This window comes from Amblyomma americanum, chromosome 1, assembly GCF_052857255.1.
Source record: "Amblyomma americanum isolate KBUSLIRL-KWMA chromosome 1, ASM5285725v1, whole genome shotgun sequence".
NCBI lineage: Eukaryota > Metazoa > Arthropoda > Arachnida > Ixodida > Ixodidae > Amblyomma > Amblyomma americanum.
The window spans coordinates 37,036,235-37,052,975 of record NC_135497.1 but is presented as its reverse complement, the minus strand read 5'-3'; the positions used below and the strand labels follow the sequence as shown (position 1 = coordinate 37,052,975).

Below are 16,741 nucleotides of genomic sequence, written 5' to 3'. Positions count from 1 at the left end.
GCTGGAGAGTTTTGTAGATGCAAAATTCACCAACTTTTTGGCTTATGCAAGTACCTCATCAGATGACTTCTAGTGCATTCACAGCCAATTTACATAAATTATAATTTAATTTTGAGGCTCTTGTCCGAAATTCCTACACTTTTTGCAGCAGACAGTAAGTTAACTTTATTTACTGATTTTATTTGGAGGGGGGGGGGGTTAATGTTCCAAAGATGCTCAGGCTATGAGGAGCACTGCAGCGAAGGGCTCCGGTAATTTCGACCACCTGGGGTTCTTTAACGTGCACTGACGTCGCACAGCACACGGGCCTCTAGAATTTCGCCTCCACTGAAATTAGACCACCGCAGCCGGGATTAAAACCACATCTTTCGGGTCAGCAGCCAGGCGCCAGGACAGTAAGTTAATGTGGATAAAGCAAAAAATATCTTGTAATAAACAAATTTTGCATTTTTTTATTTTGTATACCGCTGTCACACAGAAAGTAAGCAGCGTAACAAGGTTGATTAAAAACCCATCAATGTTCAGAATTTTTTTTTGACGCTCAACCTGTTCAAACCAGAACAGAATATTGCTCTGGAGCTGAACCCGGAATTGAACCCAAAAGGCGCGAACCCAAACTAAGCCCTGAAATATACTGATTCCGGATCCTGTTGTTTATGTTTCTTCATCTTCGTTGCTTCGGAGGGAACACATTTTTCAATGTTACCAATGGACTCTGAACAGCTGAGACCACAGCCTTCTATTGATGCGCAATAGTAACGAACTATGCCGAGCACACAGAGCCAGTTGAAACACGTGGATACAGATTCTCTCAAGTTCTCACATTTCACACCAGTAGTGTCCTGGTTATCTGCGATGTTGGCAATGATGTCTTTGCCCGCAAGCTCTCCCGCAGTCTCAACGTCATAGCCCATAGAGACAAAGTCGTCTACGGCTGTCCTATGACAAATAGTGCCAGGAAATTTGGACAACAGGTTTCACAAATCATCAAGACACCAGACGGCTTCATCAAGCTCACCCTACAAAGAATTTGCTCAGTCTTCTCCAGGAAAGCAGAGACCAGACTGTCAGAGGCAGTTCAGTATAGTTTCATTTTTGACATCATTCCATGACCAATCAGCATAGAGAGGGCATCAAAGAGGTCGATTTTTAGGTCTCTTCCAGTCCTAAGGTTCTGCAGGAGCTGTTCAATCAGACATTTCCTACAACCAGCCTTCACCCTGTGGATTACACCCTTGTCCAAGGGTTGTAACACTGACATAGCGTTTGGCGGTGGGAAACGAAGTGCAAGGTGGCTGAAACTAGCACAGTAGCAGTGAGTATGGCCACCTACGATGAGGTGGATGTCGTGATCTTGGCCTACCAGGTCGTCATTACAAGACTTCAAGCACTAGGCGAAAAGTTTGCAGGTCATCCATGCCCTTCGATTCGACCTGTAGGTCACTGGAACCGAAAGCACATTCTGCAAGCATCACTGAAACTTGCTTTTTCCGCCGGGTCTCTTCTCCAGTTAAGCCCGAATGTCAGCCTTGTTCTTCAAAATAGTGCTCAGCATGCTTCTCTGAATCTTGTAAGCTGCAGTGACTTTGGATTTTTTTCCACCTTGTTCAACTCGCTTGATAATTTCGAGTTTCAAGAAAGAGGAGAGGATCTGCTGTTTCGCAGCAGCCAGCGCGCACGCAGAGACAATGAAAACCATGCGAAATTGCTGGCTGCAGTATGACGCACCGTATGTATGTATGTATGTGCAAACTGCGAGACAACGCGGGCACAACTGGTGCAACGCACTAGAAACACATATTCTGGTTGAGTGGGTATGCGCCCACAGACTACGTCATGGAAAATCCGTGTCATCATTGGTCTGCATACACTACGCAGCACCGTAGCACCAAGAGCACCCGCAGGTCCATGCGGGAAAGCTAACCTACCTCCAGAGATGTGCCGAGAGAAAGCCAGCTTCTTGAATCAACTGGTGTTGCCTAAAGTTCAATCCATCAGACGTGACGGCTAATTTTTGCATGATGTAGCTGTACATTTTGCTACACGTTCACACTGTAGCTTTACAGAGCTCAGAAATATTCAATTTAAAGGATAATTTCATCTAATCAAGTTCGATATAATCGTGTTAGACTGTAAACATTGGTGCTAAGTCCAGTTCACATGTTCAGTCAACATGTTCACAAAATTAGTAGTGAAATTCTATGCAGACTACTCCGAAAGTGCCTCTTGAGATGGATTCCATCTAGCACCTAAAAAAAAATTGGAGACGTCATTTCAAGTCCACTGTAACAGAAGACTAGAGTAGTTCCACACATACAGAATGGCTCACTGGCACAGGTATACACATACAGGACTAACCTAGGCCCCACTACATACCACTCATCATACCACATGATAATAAAAGCCCTCTCTGCTGCATATCACCAAGACATTTTTACCAACATTCTCCCTTTTGTAAATGACCAACCTCCCTAGTTCTTTTCCAGACATATCATCAGGATTTATGATGCTCTATCCTAACCATCCACAATTTTTCCATTCAGCACACTTTTCCTTTCCTGAACACTACATCACCAGAGCCTGTACACTAAAACAAAAAAACCTCACATCAAAAAGCGGCTGATGTCTTCATCCTTGGCCCATGTTGCACTGATGATGCGCTTGTCTTCGGATTCAGGCTGGACAATGCCTGCATATCACATTACAGCTGCATGAAGAGCTGGGCATATTAAATAGACAAAACAAAGCGTGCGAAGATCAGTGATCCCATCAAAAAGTAGTGAAACTTTGCAAAACAGTTCTGTGGAAAGCAGATTTGGCTTGACCAAAAGCACTTGAATGCTGATCTACCCAAAGCCAATGCCAACACACACCAGTTTTTTGTCATTTGCTGTAAACATCACATTTCAGTTAACATACTTCACTACTACTGAATGACAACGGTATTAGGAAAAATGATTACCAGAAGGTAGATGAGACAAGAGGTGTCACTACACACTGCGAGAGACAAGAGTCAAACTAGACAAAGCCTCAGCCTTTTCTCGCCTTTCCTGTTATTGGCCACAGTAGAGATGACAGTACAGTGAAATTTAGTTAATTTAAGAGCTTTCACAATATACAAATCATTCACTGCAGTGGTGTTTTCAAATTGTCAGCAAAGGTAAGAAAATAGCAGAATAAAACAAAAACTGTTTGCGCATATTTGATGCTGTTACTACAAGCACAACACATTCGAAGCGTTCTCAAATTTATGCACAAGGTATCTTCCATACAGGAACTACATGTTGGGCCACACCACCAGATCATGATGAAAATGTACGCTTGCAGACCATGGCGTCAGAATGAGATAAAAGGCCTGCGCCAAGCACCTGCACTAGCAAAACCAAGGAAACTGTGCGATGAAAGCCTGCCATGCTTCTTTTCATAGCTCAGTTTAGATGCTAACATGAATTCTTGGTATCATGGCAGCAAAATAACTAAATATTTCTTACGTTTACATGACTCAGTTAGAATTTACACATTCCTGGTACTGCCTTCAACACCATGATATAACAAAATGTCTTGTGTTTGTTGCACTAGTACCTGTCATTTACTCCGGCTACTAAAACTTCAAAACAGCCACAGAAAGTGGCACATGGCCCTCTCCAGTTCTATTGCACTAGTACTTCTAGTGGCCGTTCCCCGCATTTAGCCGTCAAGTGCTTGTCCAACACCTGCTTTTGGCAGGTGGCAACCTGCCCACCGTGGCAGGGGGCCACCTGCCAGAAGCAGGTGCCAGACAAGCATTGACGACTAAATGCGGGGAACGGCCACTAGAAGTACGTGTGTGTGTCAGTGCGTGTGCATGTGTGCGCACGCACGCACACACACACACACCTGGCAGGTTGTGACGTCGGAAGGTCACATAGCCTAGGTGGCAGGTGGCTCACTTTCCACTGGGAAGACAAACCACGACAAACACATGAGCATAACAATGTTTAATGATGCAAAAATTGCAAACACACCCTGCTTGCGCACATATTCGCATTTGGCTAGACTACGCAAATCAGCTGCCATTTTTGCTGTACTGCCAGCATGGCACACAAGGCAATACAACACAAGCAGGACTTGGAATGCTACACCTCCAACTATTATTTTGCAGTTTCTTTAGTACAACATGTGTACGTTTCACCGCTGTCATTGCGAGTGCATTGTGGTCACGGACCTCAAGGCACAGCATCTGCAAGTGACCACAGTGATAAGCTTCGAACTGTACAAGTATGCCTTGCGTAGTAACAGGCTGCTGAACGCCGGCAATGGCAGCAATGACTCGTTGCCTGGCACCACTACAGGCTACAAACTACAGACTACATGTGGCTGCGCAGGGGCGTCGTTCCCCCCGTTCCCTTCTTTCTCAAATCCACCCACACCTGGCGGCTGTGGCGACTGCAGAGCTACAGGAGATTGAGCTGCCATGGCAACGCAGATGACTGTCCCCTTACCAGAAGCGTAGCTGTGACGTCATGCTAGCAGTGAATGGCAGCACCAAGCTCTCTGTCGCTCACCTTGACATCACCATAGTGACGTACATCTCTTAGAAAAACCGCTTGCAAAATATTGCACTGTGCGCACATCGATCAGCCAGCGAATTTAAAAAAAAATGGGGTTTTTAAAAACTAATAATAAATTGCCGGCTCCCACTCAAGGACTCACACTTGGTGCAAATGCTCAAAAGCAGTCATTCTACACAATGAACGCAATTACCAGCAACTTTGAATCCATTTCGTAGCCCTTTTAAAATGTGATCCCACCAGGAAAAAGTTTGTCTAAAGAACACGAACCGTCATGAGAGGAACGTCTCCGATCACAAAGGGAGAATGCACCTGACATAACGCATTATGCTCCAGTGCGATTTGCACCTCTCGTGGAAGATGCAGCAATCTCCAGGGCTTTCAATTTTGTGGCATCACAGGTCATGTTCAAGAGCAATGCAAAACAGCAGGCCGTAGCTAAAAAGACATGACACAAGCATTGCCGCCACTTGGTTGCTCGTGCAATTGCGGTGCAGACAGTTAATGCACAGCGAGAAAAAGGATGCGGAGCGCGCTGGCATAGCAAAGCGAAGACTCCATTTCTTAGGAAGACGGCGGCTGGACAAACCGACAGGGAGGACAGGTTACTTCCAGCTCTCCCGCCTCCTTTATTATCTCTACTCCCCCCGGGTGCTGCTGTTGTGCGAGCTGCAGCAGAGATGATGATGGCTGCTGCCGCAGTTATGTGAATTTCAACACTTTACTTAAATCCAGTCAGTGGTCTGGTTTACTTTAGAGCAGTCTCATTATCCTGCACATTCCAACTCTTTATTCTAACGGAACTCATAAAGAAAAATTGCAGCCAAGTAGCAGCGAATACAGCACGTAGCACCTTAAAAAAACCACGGGATAAACATATTATCCAGGAAAACGTTTGATCCAAAGAACCTAATTCTGAAAGATGTAACTGGTGAATGAGGTACAAGAGCATTCATCGACAGTTTCACTTCATAAAAATGTCGATTAGCATTTCTTGAAACAAGGTTTGAACAAGCCCCTTCATGTTGAGTCCCCGCAAGAACATCCCACTCGTACGCTGCCGCATTTTTTTTTTAGTGTTTGCAATTGCGCTGCCCTAAGCGCGGAAAGAACTTTGCAACACATCTGATTCATCAATGTCAATGGCAAAGATAGCTGAAATCTTTTGGTCATTTTCATACGCTTTGCCTTTTTGCACCTATGCACAGCAGCAAAACCGCCACTGTGGCTGACTGTTGCAGCTTTGCTTTCAATTTTTCATTCTCAGACCCATCCTGCTCGCCCAAAAGTGCATCACTATAGTTCTCAGACACTTCGCCCCCTGCCCTTAGGCACCCCAATGAAGTCGCTATGTTCCTCCTCTTCATGTTGCGTCCCCGCAAGAACGTCCCACTCGTACGCTACCGCATTTTTTTTCAGTTTCACCCCTGAGCATCTAGACTTTGCAGGAAAGCCACCATGCAGGGTGACTAATGCTGTCTTTCAGCTTTTGTCACATGCCCCATGTTCAGCCCACCTGTATGTTTGCACATGTGCGGTTGGTCCCTAAACGTATTACAGTCGAATCCCGATACAACAAACGTCGCTTCAACAAAATATTTCCAATTCCCCGTCAGCTCGCCATAGAAAGTTATGGAGCAAATTTCTCATCACAACGAATCATTTTTGGGGCGTGTTTCCACTTCAACGAAATTTTTGCTATGCGAAGCTGGGTTTAAAAATCTATTCTACAATAAAAAAAAACATATCGCCGTTCATCTGTGTACTTCCGTAGGTCCACGCTGCTTTGTTTTACTAAACTTTCGCTGGAACCAATTGATCCACTCATTCAAACGCACCTGAAGACCGCCACTGCATGGTGGTGATGACAATCGGGCTGGCTGCCTTGCGACAAGGCGCGGGCGCAAGCTCCCATTTTCTTCCAAGCCTGAGCTGCAACCAATCCGTCGCCAAAGGACGCAGCAGCCTGGCAACAGCAGCAGCGCGTTTGCCCTAGTTTTTTTCACTTGTGCTTGGGCGCTGCAATCGACACGAGCATGGCGACTGTCTAGGAAGCGGAAGTTCCTTTCTCTTGAAGAGAAGGCACGAATTATCAGTGCGGCATCCAGCGGCAGGAAAAAGGGAGATGATGCAGTGAACTTCGGCATCTCACAGAGCACGCTGTCAATGATCCTGATGATGTTTTGGGACTATGTTGTCCAGCCTGACAGTGTTTTTGGGCTGTTTTCGCCTCAACGAATTTTTTCGCGCACCACGTGAATTTCGTTGTAGCGGGGTTCGACTGTATATGACCAGAATTTGTTGAAATTTTGAACACAGCAGCTGGGCAATCGTGTTATCCAGGAACATATTAACCGGCAGAAAAACGAACTCTCTGGTATATTTTTGATGCCTGCGATTTTGAGCATATGAACTAGAGCATCACATGAACAGGGAACGTGTTAACGAGTTATTACTTAATTCCTCTTAAAATTAATTTATACAAAAGACTATCAATGAGGTATTACCTTATTCCTCCTAAAAATTAATCTATACAAAAGACTGAATGAAGCAGTTTTGGCTCAAATACATTGACACAACATTGTTTTGGCAGCGGCCTTTCATCATACAAGCAGCATGGCATGCTTAGGTGTCCCAGAGTCAAAACGCATGCAGCCCACAGCTGAGAAACGCAGTCTGATCAACCATGTGGATCATTCTGCACGACAGAGTGAATTACTGTCTTCGCCAATGTAGTCGGGCATGTCATGTTTTACCAACACTGAATCACATGGTGTATAAAGGCACCATATATTAGTCGTTGTCAATATTACTCAGTGAAATCATGTGACATGATGCATAATTTGCAGACAAAATAAATTAAGTCAATCAGGCATGTGAGAAGAATGCAAGGTGTAGTGTGGGATCCTATCACTGGTAATCAGAGAATTCATTTAACAACTCCAACATTTCAAACTGATTCAAAACCACTAAAAGTGAATTGATGCCATGTTCTGGAAGTAAAAAACATTTCTGGGAGTGAACAACAAGTGACATTATGCAGGAAGAACGTACACTGCCCTCATTTTACAATGGCCGCACAACTATAATCACATACTAGTTGGGATGAAAGAAGCGAGCAAATGTTACACAACAAAATGCTTCAGCTCTTGCAAAGACAAAAAAAAAAAGAAGCACAGACTGCCCACACACTGTTCAAATGTAGCAAGGTTCAGCAAAGTCTTGCTTCCGGGTGAAGAAGGGCAAAGCAGTCACACCACTGCCCTACCACAACCAAACCAGCACAACTAAATGTTGTTGGCTCAAACATGAGAAACATGCAGACAAAAAAGAAAAGATCGAAACTATTATTCCAGATAGTCCTCGGACAAATCAATATCGGGAAAGAAGCAGACATACAAGCACCTGAAAAACAAGCTCTAGAGCAAATCATAATCAGGTTATCCAGCCCTACAACACTGATACGTGCTGATACTAGACAATCCTTCTTCCCTCAAGTAATTGAAATATGGAATATATTGCCAATGTGTGTTATGGAAAAAAGTGATCTGCCTGAATCTGAACAGCCCTAGATGACCTACTCTGTTAATGTGCCATTTTATGCTGATGTATTCAGTGTTTGCGAATATTGTTTTCTTTGAAGTCTGATTTTCTTCATTACGCACACTATAAGGACCCTCGTAAGAGGGTTGACAGTATTGTTAAATAAATAAACATAATGAAACCAGCAAAAAATGGAAACAAAAGAAGAGGAAGTACACAGGACAGCGCTAGACTAATAGCCACGTGGAATGTAAAACACCTATGGGGAACGTAACCTAACACATGCTCAACCTTCAGGCAGCCAAGGCACAGACAAAATATTCTGCTTCTTTCATTCTTCACATGCACACCGTTACGGAGTACCAGCTACAATGTACACATGTAGGAATGGAACAAAATATTTTGTCTGTGCCTTGGCTGCCTGAAGGTTGAGCGTGTTTTAGGTTACGTTACCCATGGGTAACATTCCATGCGGCTCTTAGTCTAGCACTGTCCTGAGTACTTCTTAGCATAGGGGTGCGCTAAGACGGCAAGCGCGAAATTTAACTAAAATTTATTTTCAACAGTGAGTTTTTATAAGCTACTTATCTAGACACAAGATCAGAAGGAAATGGTGAAACCAAGAAAACTTCCCCTTTTCCTCCTCCTCTTTTTCTTGTTGTGTTCCCATTTTTGTAGCTGGTTTCATTAACCACACCAACTAGCCCGCATGGCTACCATGTTGCAGTTCAAAGTTGGCTACATGATGACTTGTAAAATAACATATGCAGCAATAACGTGCGTAACAAATCATGATGACAAAAATTCCATAAATGCATAGGATTCCAGGAACATTAGTTTGAGCACTGTGCCAAAAGTGACATTGGAAACACACCTCTGTAAGCCACCTGGCTGGTCTCCTTGTAGTTCTGCAGGATGGTACAGGCCAGGCCAAGGAAATGCTCCACATACATGGGCAACGCCTGCATCAATTCCTGCAAGCCCTGCAAACTCTGGTCTACACACAGCGTGCTCTGTAAGAAAGGACAGTTTGGCAGTGACATCACAACTCTGTGAGAAAACAACATGCCTGTTTGAACAGCTGTGTAAACTACTGCAGTTCATCACAATTAACATGGCACATTTTGAAATACTGCGCGCTCCTTTTATTAACAGCAGGAGCAACATGTTGCCACCACAAACCTCATTGCATTATGTTCACTCGCTGCAATCGTCGCTGATAATCTGTTTTTCTTACACAGCACAGTTCCTGCTCAAAACAGGCTGCAATGTCAGGCACCACAAGTACAGCATATCCACTTCTGTCAAGCTAGTGCATCCACAATGAGGGAATCCCCAACATCGTACAGGCACTGAAATAACAGTGTCTGTATTTGTAAAGCCATGTCAAATCTAGAAATGCGGCATCATCTAGTACATGCATTCTGCTACGGGCTCAGTTGAAGCTGTTTTTACAGCTGGACATAGAGAAACTCATTGCAGGTACAATGGTAGTTCATGAAATCCAAGCTCTCAAGTACACAAAAATATTCAAAGGTCTCTCAGTATTTATCCACCGTAAAATTCACATCATAGCATTTTTGGAAAAGCCACAAAGGAAATTTTCTACCTTCTGCCTTTAATGAAGGCTGTGTGAAAAGGATGATTACGCTTCCCGGCAATGAGATTTTTGAGCACAGCTGCTGCGGTATTAGAACCATAGGTGACTGCACACGAAACACACAATGTTGAATGGAGACAGCTGTGGGTCTCGGCTTCGGCAGCCCACACAGCAGCATGCCACCATTCAGCTGCTCTTTCGGGCAGTGCATTTCGCGGCAGCTGCCACCGCAGGTGGAGTACCTCTCTCGCAGTACGCTCCTACTCCGATGCAGCCCTCTCGCCTACTCTCACTGTATCCTTCTCATTATCCTGGTTCATTTTCCTCCTTGTGCTCTCATCAATATTTACCCTCTGCTCTTTCTTTGCTCTCTTCGCTACCGCCATACTTTCATCCTCCGCTGTGCTCCTCGCTTTCTCTACCAGTTATGAGGCTAATGCCGAACCAAGAAACAGGCACTTAAGAGCAGCTCTCTAAAATGACTATGTCCATCTATCAAGCTAAACCTGCACACTTCAGTCCTTCATAAGTACTAGAAAGCTAAAATGAGACTGAGTTTTTCTGGTGGCATTTGCCTTTCAGGAGGAAAACGAGAAGCAACTCATGTAGAAGAAATACCATATTTACTCTTTTTTTTTTTCAAAAAGAGAGTAAAGGCTTCAAAAAGGGGGTGCGAAAATTACATAGAGATTTCGCAGACATGTCATAAAAGCTCTACAAAGGTCATAAGGCTTAACGCGCAATATATATTGTATACTGCCACCTATACATCAACCCCCTAACCCGCAACCCTCGCTGGCCAAAAAAAAGCATACACGTACTCCAAATATAAGTAGATGCATAAGGCCCCCACAAACCTGCCCCACATTATGTAGTCTGCCTCAGGACGGCATGACGGCGCATGCGTAGCTCAAAGCAATGAGCACGACGACACCAGTAGTAAGAGGCAAACGGAGATAAAAGGCGATAAAACGGCACTCTCGCGTGCAGCCCACAGCTGACACAGCAGTCTGAACAGCAAATGATTTGGTAGTTTTGGATTCCAGCGCACGCTACAAGTTTGCTATTGCAACTGTTCATCCGGGAAAGTGACTGCCAGCGCGAGTGAGTCGGGTAAATGGCATGCCGTTCAAATTTTTTTGCCAGAACCAATTTACTAACAAACATGAAGCTCTATGTATCCTGCCGAGAATGCGCACTTGCACAGGACGCATACTTCCTACGATTCGGGTGAAACTATGTTAGACCCCGCTATAGGTCAACACCGCGTATGCATGTCTCGAATGGCCGTTTTTTCCAAAAAAAAAGGCCGAATTATATGTGATGATATATGGCATATTGCCTGTTATGATCCTTGAATTCCTAAGAGAAAGATGCGGTTGCTGCCATCATTTCTTTCTATTATATCGTTGTTACGTCCTTCATGGCTATTTAGCTGGTCCTGACTCATTTCTACTTGTGGGAAGGGGGGCGGTCGTTATCAGGGCAATCAAGGCACGCTGGTTCTGGTGCCCTAGTTTCACACTTTCAGCCAAAAAAGCCGGTCGTGTTTGCCCCTTGCACACATCAGGCATGACTTTGCTTTGGCTCGGCAGCGACATCTTCCTTAGAGTGGCGTGGCGGCATCCCCTCGCAACTCACACCTTTCGCTGCCACACACGGTGACATGGCCGTGCCGATCTTCCCAAGCTTGCCTAGAGCGCATCTGTGTGCATGCTGCCGGTCTGGCGCAGCACGGAGTGTAACATATGTGAGTAAAACTTTCTTTCTTATAAACCTAGGTAATAAATTAGGAGTGCGCAATTTACACGAGTAAATAAGGTATATGATTCTGCTTCAGTTAATTTGGTCGCTAACATAACTCAGCTATGTTTGAGGGCTGCAGCACTTGTTGACATGTTTACATTAATATAAATTTTAGTCATTTGGGCAGCAGAATAGACCATCTGAAATAAATTCCACAATGCACACCAGATGCATGTCTGACTGACCATTACCTTTGTAGGAAACGTTTTTAAGCATTAAGTTCAAAGTGGAAGACGAGTGCCTGGCCACTGTCAAGCTAAGCCTGCCTGACCCCACAAGCATCAATTTTTGAGAACGGTCTCCTTGAAGCTTGGTACCATGCAACATGTGGGCTCGAAAAAAGGAGCTACAAATGCCAAAGCAAACTGCCTAAGTGTTTACAAGCACCTTGCCTGAAGAATGTAAGGCAGGACAACAATGGTAGTTATTTGGCAAAATATCTCAAAAAAAAAAAATTAATATACACATTTTCTAGCCAGATTCAGCCATCTAAGCAGCCAAGAAAGAACCCTGCAATCTCTTATTTTGCAGAATAAAGCCTCGGCCACCATGACAAGGCTATAGTTAAACACCAATTATTTGCTGAATAATAACAAGCTAAAAAACAAAAGAGACAAAAAGGATTAAACTGAAAGGGAAATGGGGCCATTCATTTTTGTTGACTAATTACTCAGCTTCTACTTGCCAATGTTAACGTTACCTGCAATAATGGCCTCGAAACTCCATGGGATTTCAGGATTTCTGGATCAGAAGTCACCTTCCACGTTTCCAGACCTGGATAAAAGAAAAGATCTAATAATTCTTGTGCACTAGACACTAGCCATTACAAAGAGAAGACCAAAAATGCAAGCCCACTAACATATGAACACCAGTGCTTATAAACAGGTTTAGATGTAAACTGGACAAAAAAAAAACTTACTTTTTGTTGCATTATCTATGGTGTTGTCCATATCATTATTCACATGACCCAGGAAGATCTTTACACATTCGACAAGATACTCATACAAGTGGCAGTGGTTTCTAAAAGAAAAGGTAACAGGAAAGTTTCTTTAAATGCTGCCGTGAATGAAATTACAAACAAACAACACAAATTCTGCCAGTAAAAGAACTCCACTTCGCATTGCTTCACCAACTAGGTGGGTACAAGTTGCGCAAATGTTAATGAAACCATTCCCAAGCTCTACCTTAAGGAGGTTCTTTACAACAGACCTCAATTAATTCCATGCAGTGAGAAACATTTGTTTGAGACCATATTATCCATCATGAAAACTTACCCATCCTCTAGTTTCAAAGCTGTTTCTATGTCAGCGATAAAACTCATCAGGGGCTTGAAAATATCTGGAAAATTGTAAAGGCAGCAGCAAGTAACCGGTTATTAGAGCTGCAGTAAACAGCAAAATGCAAGAACAATGAAAGATAAAGTTTTGTGAAACCTACATGTGATGTTCTTGGAAGTGGGCACACAAACCAATTGCTGGTGAGAGTCTCCAACTTCAACATAATCACACTAGAGGAGAAGATGAGCCAAGCATATACCATCATCTTATGGATACGTAAAAGAAAAATGCATGACAAAATAAGCACTTCTAATGCTATCATATTCACACAAACACAGTAAGTTTTTTCCTCATATCATTTGTGCCTGAATGCTCCTTGCGTTATATCGCGTATCAAGGTACAATACAGTCGAGAACACTTATAATGGCCGCAGTTATAACGAACGCTCGCTTATTACAAACGAGGGTGGTTCTACCGTCAAAATATGTATTAGGGAAATGGCCCTGCATCTCAGCTACAACCAACCAGCTTGGCCGCACAACTCCGTTATAGCGAACGGAGGTGCCACAAACTCCGCCCCGCAATCGAAAAACTTGTGCTTCCTGCGGTGGCAGTGACCAAAGAGCGTGTCCAATTCGCCGAGATATTAACCCCCACATTCTTTGGAAAGAACTGTTTACCAGGTCAAAATGTATGGTTTGGAAGGCTACACTTGCGTTGGTATTGAGCGCAGCAAGCTTTGCGCTACTGCACGTCCTTCTGTAAACGAGTACATGCTCAAGCATGAACGCAGCGACCGGCGGCTGCAGTTTGTCATCAGCAAGTCCAGCAAGCTGAGGTGCTTTGGGAGCTACGCTTTCGTACACTACAGGCACAACAGAGATGCCTAAATGGCAAGCGACTTATGCTCATTCGACGAGTGTGCCACTAGGCGGTGGTTTAAAGGGGGATAGGAATGACGTGCGACTGGTTTATGGTTTATAGGGGTTTAACGTCCCAAAGCGACTCAGGCTACGAGGGACGCCGTAGTGAAGGGCTCCGGAAATTTCGACCACCTGGGGTTCTTTAACGTGCACTGACACCGCACAGTACACGGGCCTCTGGAATTTCGCCTCCATCAAAATTCGACCGCCGCAGCCGGGATCAAACCAGTGTCGGCCTAATGAATGACGCGCGACTGTTCACTGAGTGGATCGTTCATTTCAAGCACTGCATGGAGAAAGAACAAACAAACAAAAAATTCAAAGGGAGGTTCCTGCTTTTGCTCAACAAGTGTGTGGAGAACCATGTGCCACCCTCTCTGACTGCAATGACTGAGCTCTTCTGCCACTGAATGCAACACGAAAGACCAGCCACTCGGCATGGGCATCATTCAAGCACTCTAGGCGTCCCATCAGCAGCGCATCACAGCTTATGCTGAGAACACCTGAGAGACCCGATGCCGACATCCCGGTAAGGAGCTTCCTGTTCACCGCCGTAGAAGTTATTACGACCGCTTGGATGGAACTGAATACGAAGTCATCACGAACTGCTTCAGTGGGGCATAGATTTATGGTTCTAGGAACGACAAAGGACACGGTGGAGCACGAACGAGTTCAGATGTACTTGCGAATGTGGCAACGTGTCATTCATGCAAAGCCGACAGGATATGAAGCCATTTGGGATAACTTTGCGCAGGTGATGACGCCAACATCGCAGAGTCATCACAGCATGCAAAATGTAAGCACTCCACGACTGCCAAGAATATCATGAAGATGATGATGAGGTAACCGACCTACTACCAGCTGCCATGAATGCTTCAACCGCAATTGTTATATCGAATCCCTAAAGCAGCTTGTTAGCAGCAGGTGTCTCAACGAGAAGCACATTACCTCGCTGGCGAGTTTGGAATGTTCTGTGACAGTCAACGAGAAGCACATTACCTCGCTGGCGAGTTTGGAATGTTCTGTGACAGTCTACACTAAAGAAGCAAAAGCGCATAAGGAGAACTAAATGCCCCTTCTCCCTGACTCTCTATTTATGGCTGTAATATGGAAAGTCCACTTACTCCGAACCTCGGATACAACTAACGCACTCTGCGTGACCGCCAGGTTTGTTATAAGAAGGCTCGACTGTACAGTGGGATTTTTTTTTTGCTACTCTTTCAGACGGCTCAGCCACCAGGCCAGTGAGCTATGAGCAGAAGTCGAGGCAACTAGCGCAGCACGCATAAGTGAGACGCAGTGGAGTGCAAGCCATTGCGACAGGAAAGGCAGAGAGGAGTAGGATTAAGGACTGGATAGCGCAAAACATGATGCAGCGCAGGCACGGCTGCACAGCTGTTGCCACATATTGAGTAGCCAGAATCGCCTAGCTCCCTCAGCCACAACAAATTATTTTGTCAAAATACCGAGTGGAACTATTCTAAACAGCAAAAACAGCAAACCAAAATCGAAGCTCAGTCTGTGGCCAGGGACAACGCTTTGCGCGATGCAGCGATGATGTCACAAACATTACTATAGTAGGATACAAATTCTGTCTGCAGTGAAACTCTGCCAACATCGCAACATCGTGGCAAGGGCAGCTGTTCTACAGCGCACCTTGCCATCTGAATGCAAGCGGCTGTAGCAGCTCCTTTTTGCAGCAGAACTCAGAAACCAGCTCCCATGAAAACTTCTTTGCCACAAGGAAGTGCTGCTTGGACACCACGCAGCTACCTTTGACACCCAGCTTTTTAGGGAGATCTTCCTGAGCGACTTCCACCTTTTGGTGCAGATGTTGCTGGTGACGGCCACCAACATGCCACTTGCCACCTTGGCTGATCACGCCTCCAAGATCATGGATGTCACCGCACTCCATCAGGGCCCATGCAACATGCCATTTGCTCAGTCCCCAGCCCTAGACAATCCGCCGACGCCAGTTTCAGCATCATCCCATCAAAAACTTGCCGAAATGTGGCAAGACATGTGACATTTCCATGAACTCGTTGTCAGTGTACTGCAGTTTTCCACACCACATTTATTGTCCCCGCTATAGCGGCTCCCGTTCCCCCTCACCACGCCCATCGCCCATCACATCAAGCAGCGTCACAGCATGCCACTCTGTAGATATCACTGGTGTTTTGGAGCTGCTGCAGAGCTTTGCATATGCCCCTATAGTTGGCAGAGAAATGTGCCAAGGAATCACTAATGGTGATGAGCGGTCGCCTAGAAAATCAAGGTTGCCTCTTCTATGTTACCGCCACTACCAGCAGATTCCGGTTTCTGATTGCCAAATGTGCCAAGGTAAGTGTACTACCAAACAAATCTGTCGACCGTACTGTTCCGCCGCTGTGTCATCTCCAAGACATGAATAGTTCGTGGATCATTATCTACAGGAAATGCACGCTCCTTTTGAACCTCGGTTTGCGCCAGTCATTTCGTTAGATTTGCTTGGTGGCAGCGGTAAGCCATGCCATCTTGGCTGACATGGCGCACAAGAAGCTCCGTGATTCGACCACCGGGCCCCATGTTACTGGTCAGCCCTCCCTATTCTAACTCTTCGCCTTCATCATACGCCACTTCATTCCTTTGCCTTATGGAAACCTGCTCCACGAGTTTCCGTCCTTGACTGCCACCCCTGACTGGACAACGACTGTCAAGCACAATGTTGTGCACCGAATTGTTACCGGTGGTCAACAAACGCATGCCACAGCTCATTGCCTCGCTCCTGAAAAGCTCCGCCTTGTTCCTGAAAACCATCATCCATCAGGAGTTCGAGCATATGGTCGAGACTGGCATCGCCCGCCCATCCTACAGTCAACGCCTCTGCACGTAGTCCCTAAGAAAACAGGCAACTGGAGACCCTGCAGTGACTACCATGCCCTGAACCTTGCCACTCATCCTGGTCGTAACCCCCTGCCAAACATCCGGGACATTACCTGCAGCGAATGTGGCTGCATCATATTTTCGAAATTTGACCTTTAAAAGGAGTACCAGATTCCGTT

The 16,741-nt window shown here is 45.2% G+C and overlaps 1 protein-coding gene across 1 annotated transcript in view; it reads right to left on the bottom strand.

Annotated features, from left to right (window-relative positions):
- Nucleotides 1–16,741, bottom strand: part of Sec8 (exocyst complex component secretory 8) — a 112,630-nt gene that overhangs the window by 51,865 nt on the left and 44,024 nt on the right. Inside the window, exons 14-19 of the mRNA XM_077645457.1 lie at nucleotides 12,937–13,006; nucleotides 12,774–12,837; nucleotides 12,419–12,519; nucleotides 12,200–12,273; nucleotides 8,968–9,106; nucleotides 2,608–2,689 (exon numbers count right to left, since the gene is read on the bottom strand). Of these exons, the coding sequence (XP_077501583.1) occupies nucleotides 2,608–2,689; nucleotides 8,968–9,106; nucleotides 12,200–12,273; nucleotides 12,419–12,519; nucleotides 12,774–12,837; nucleotides 12,937–13,006 (530 nt within the window). The remainder of the gene's footprint in view (nucleotides 1–2,607; nucleotides 2,690–8,967; nucleotides 9,107–12,199; nucleotides 12,274–12,418; nucleotides 12,520–12,773; nucleotides 12,838–12,936; nucleotides 13,007–16,741) is intronic.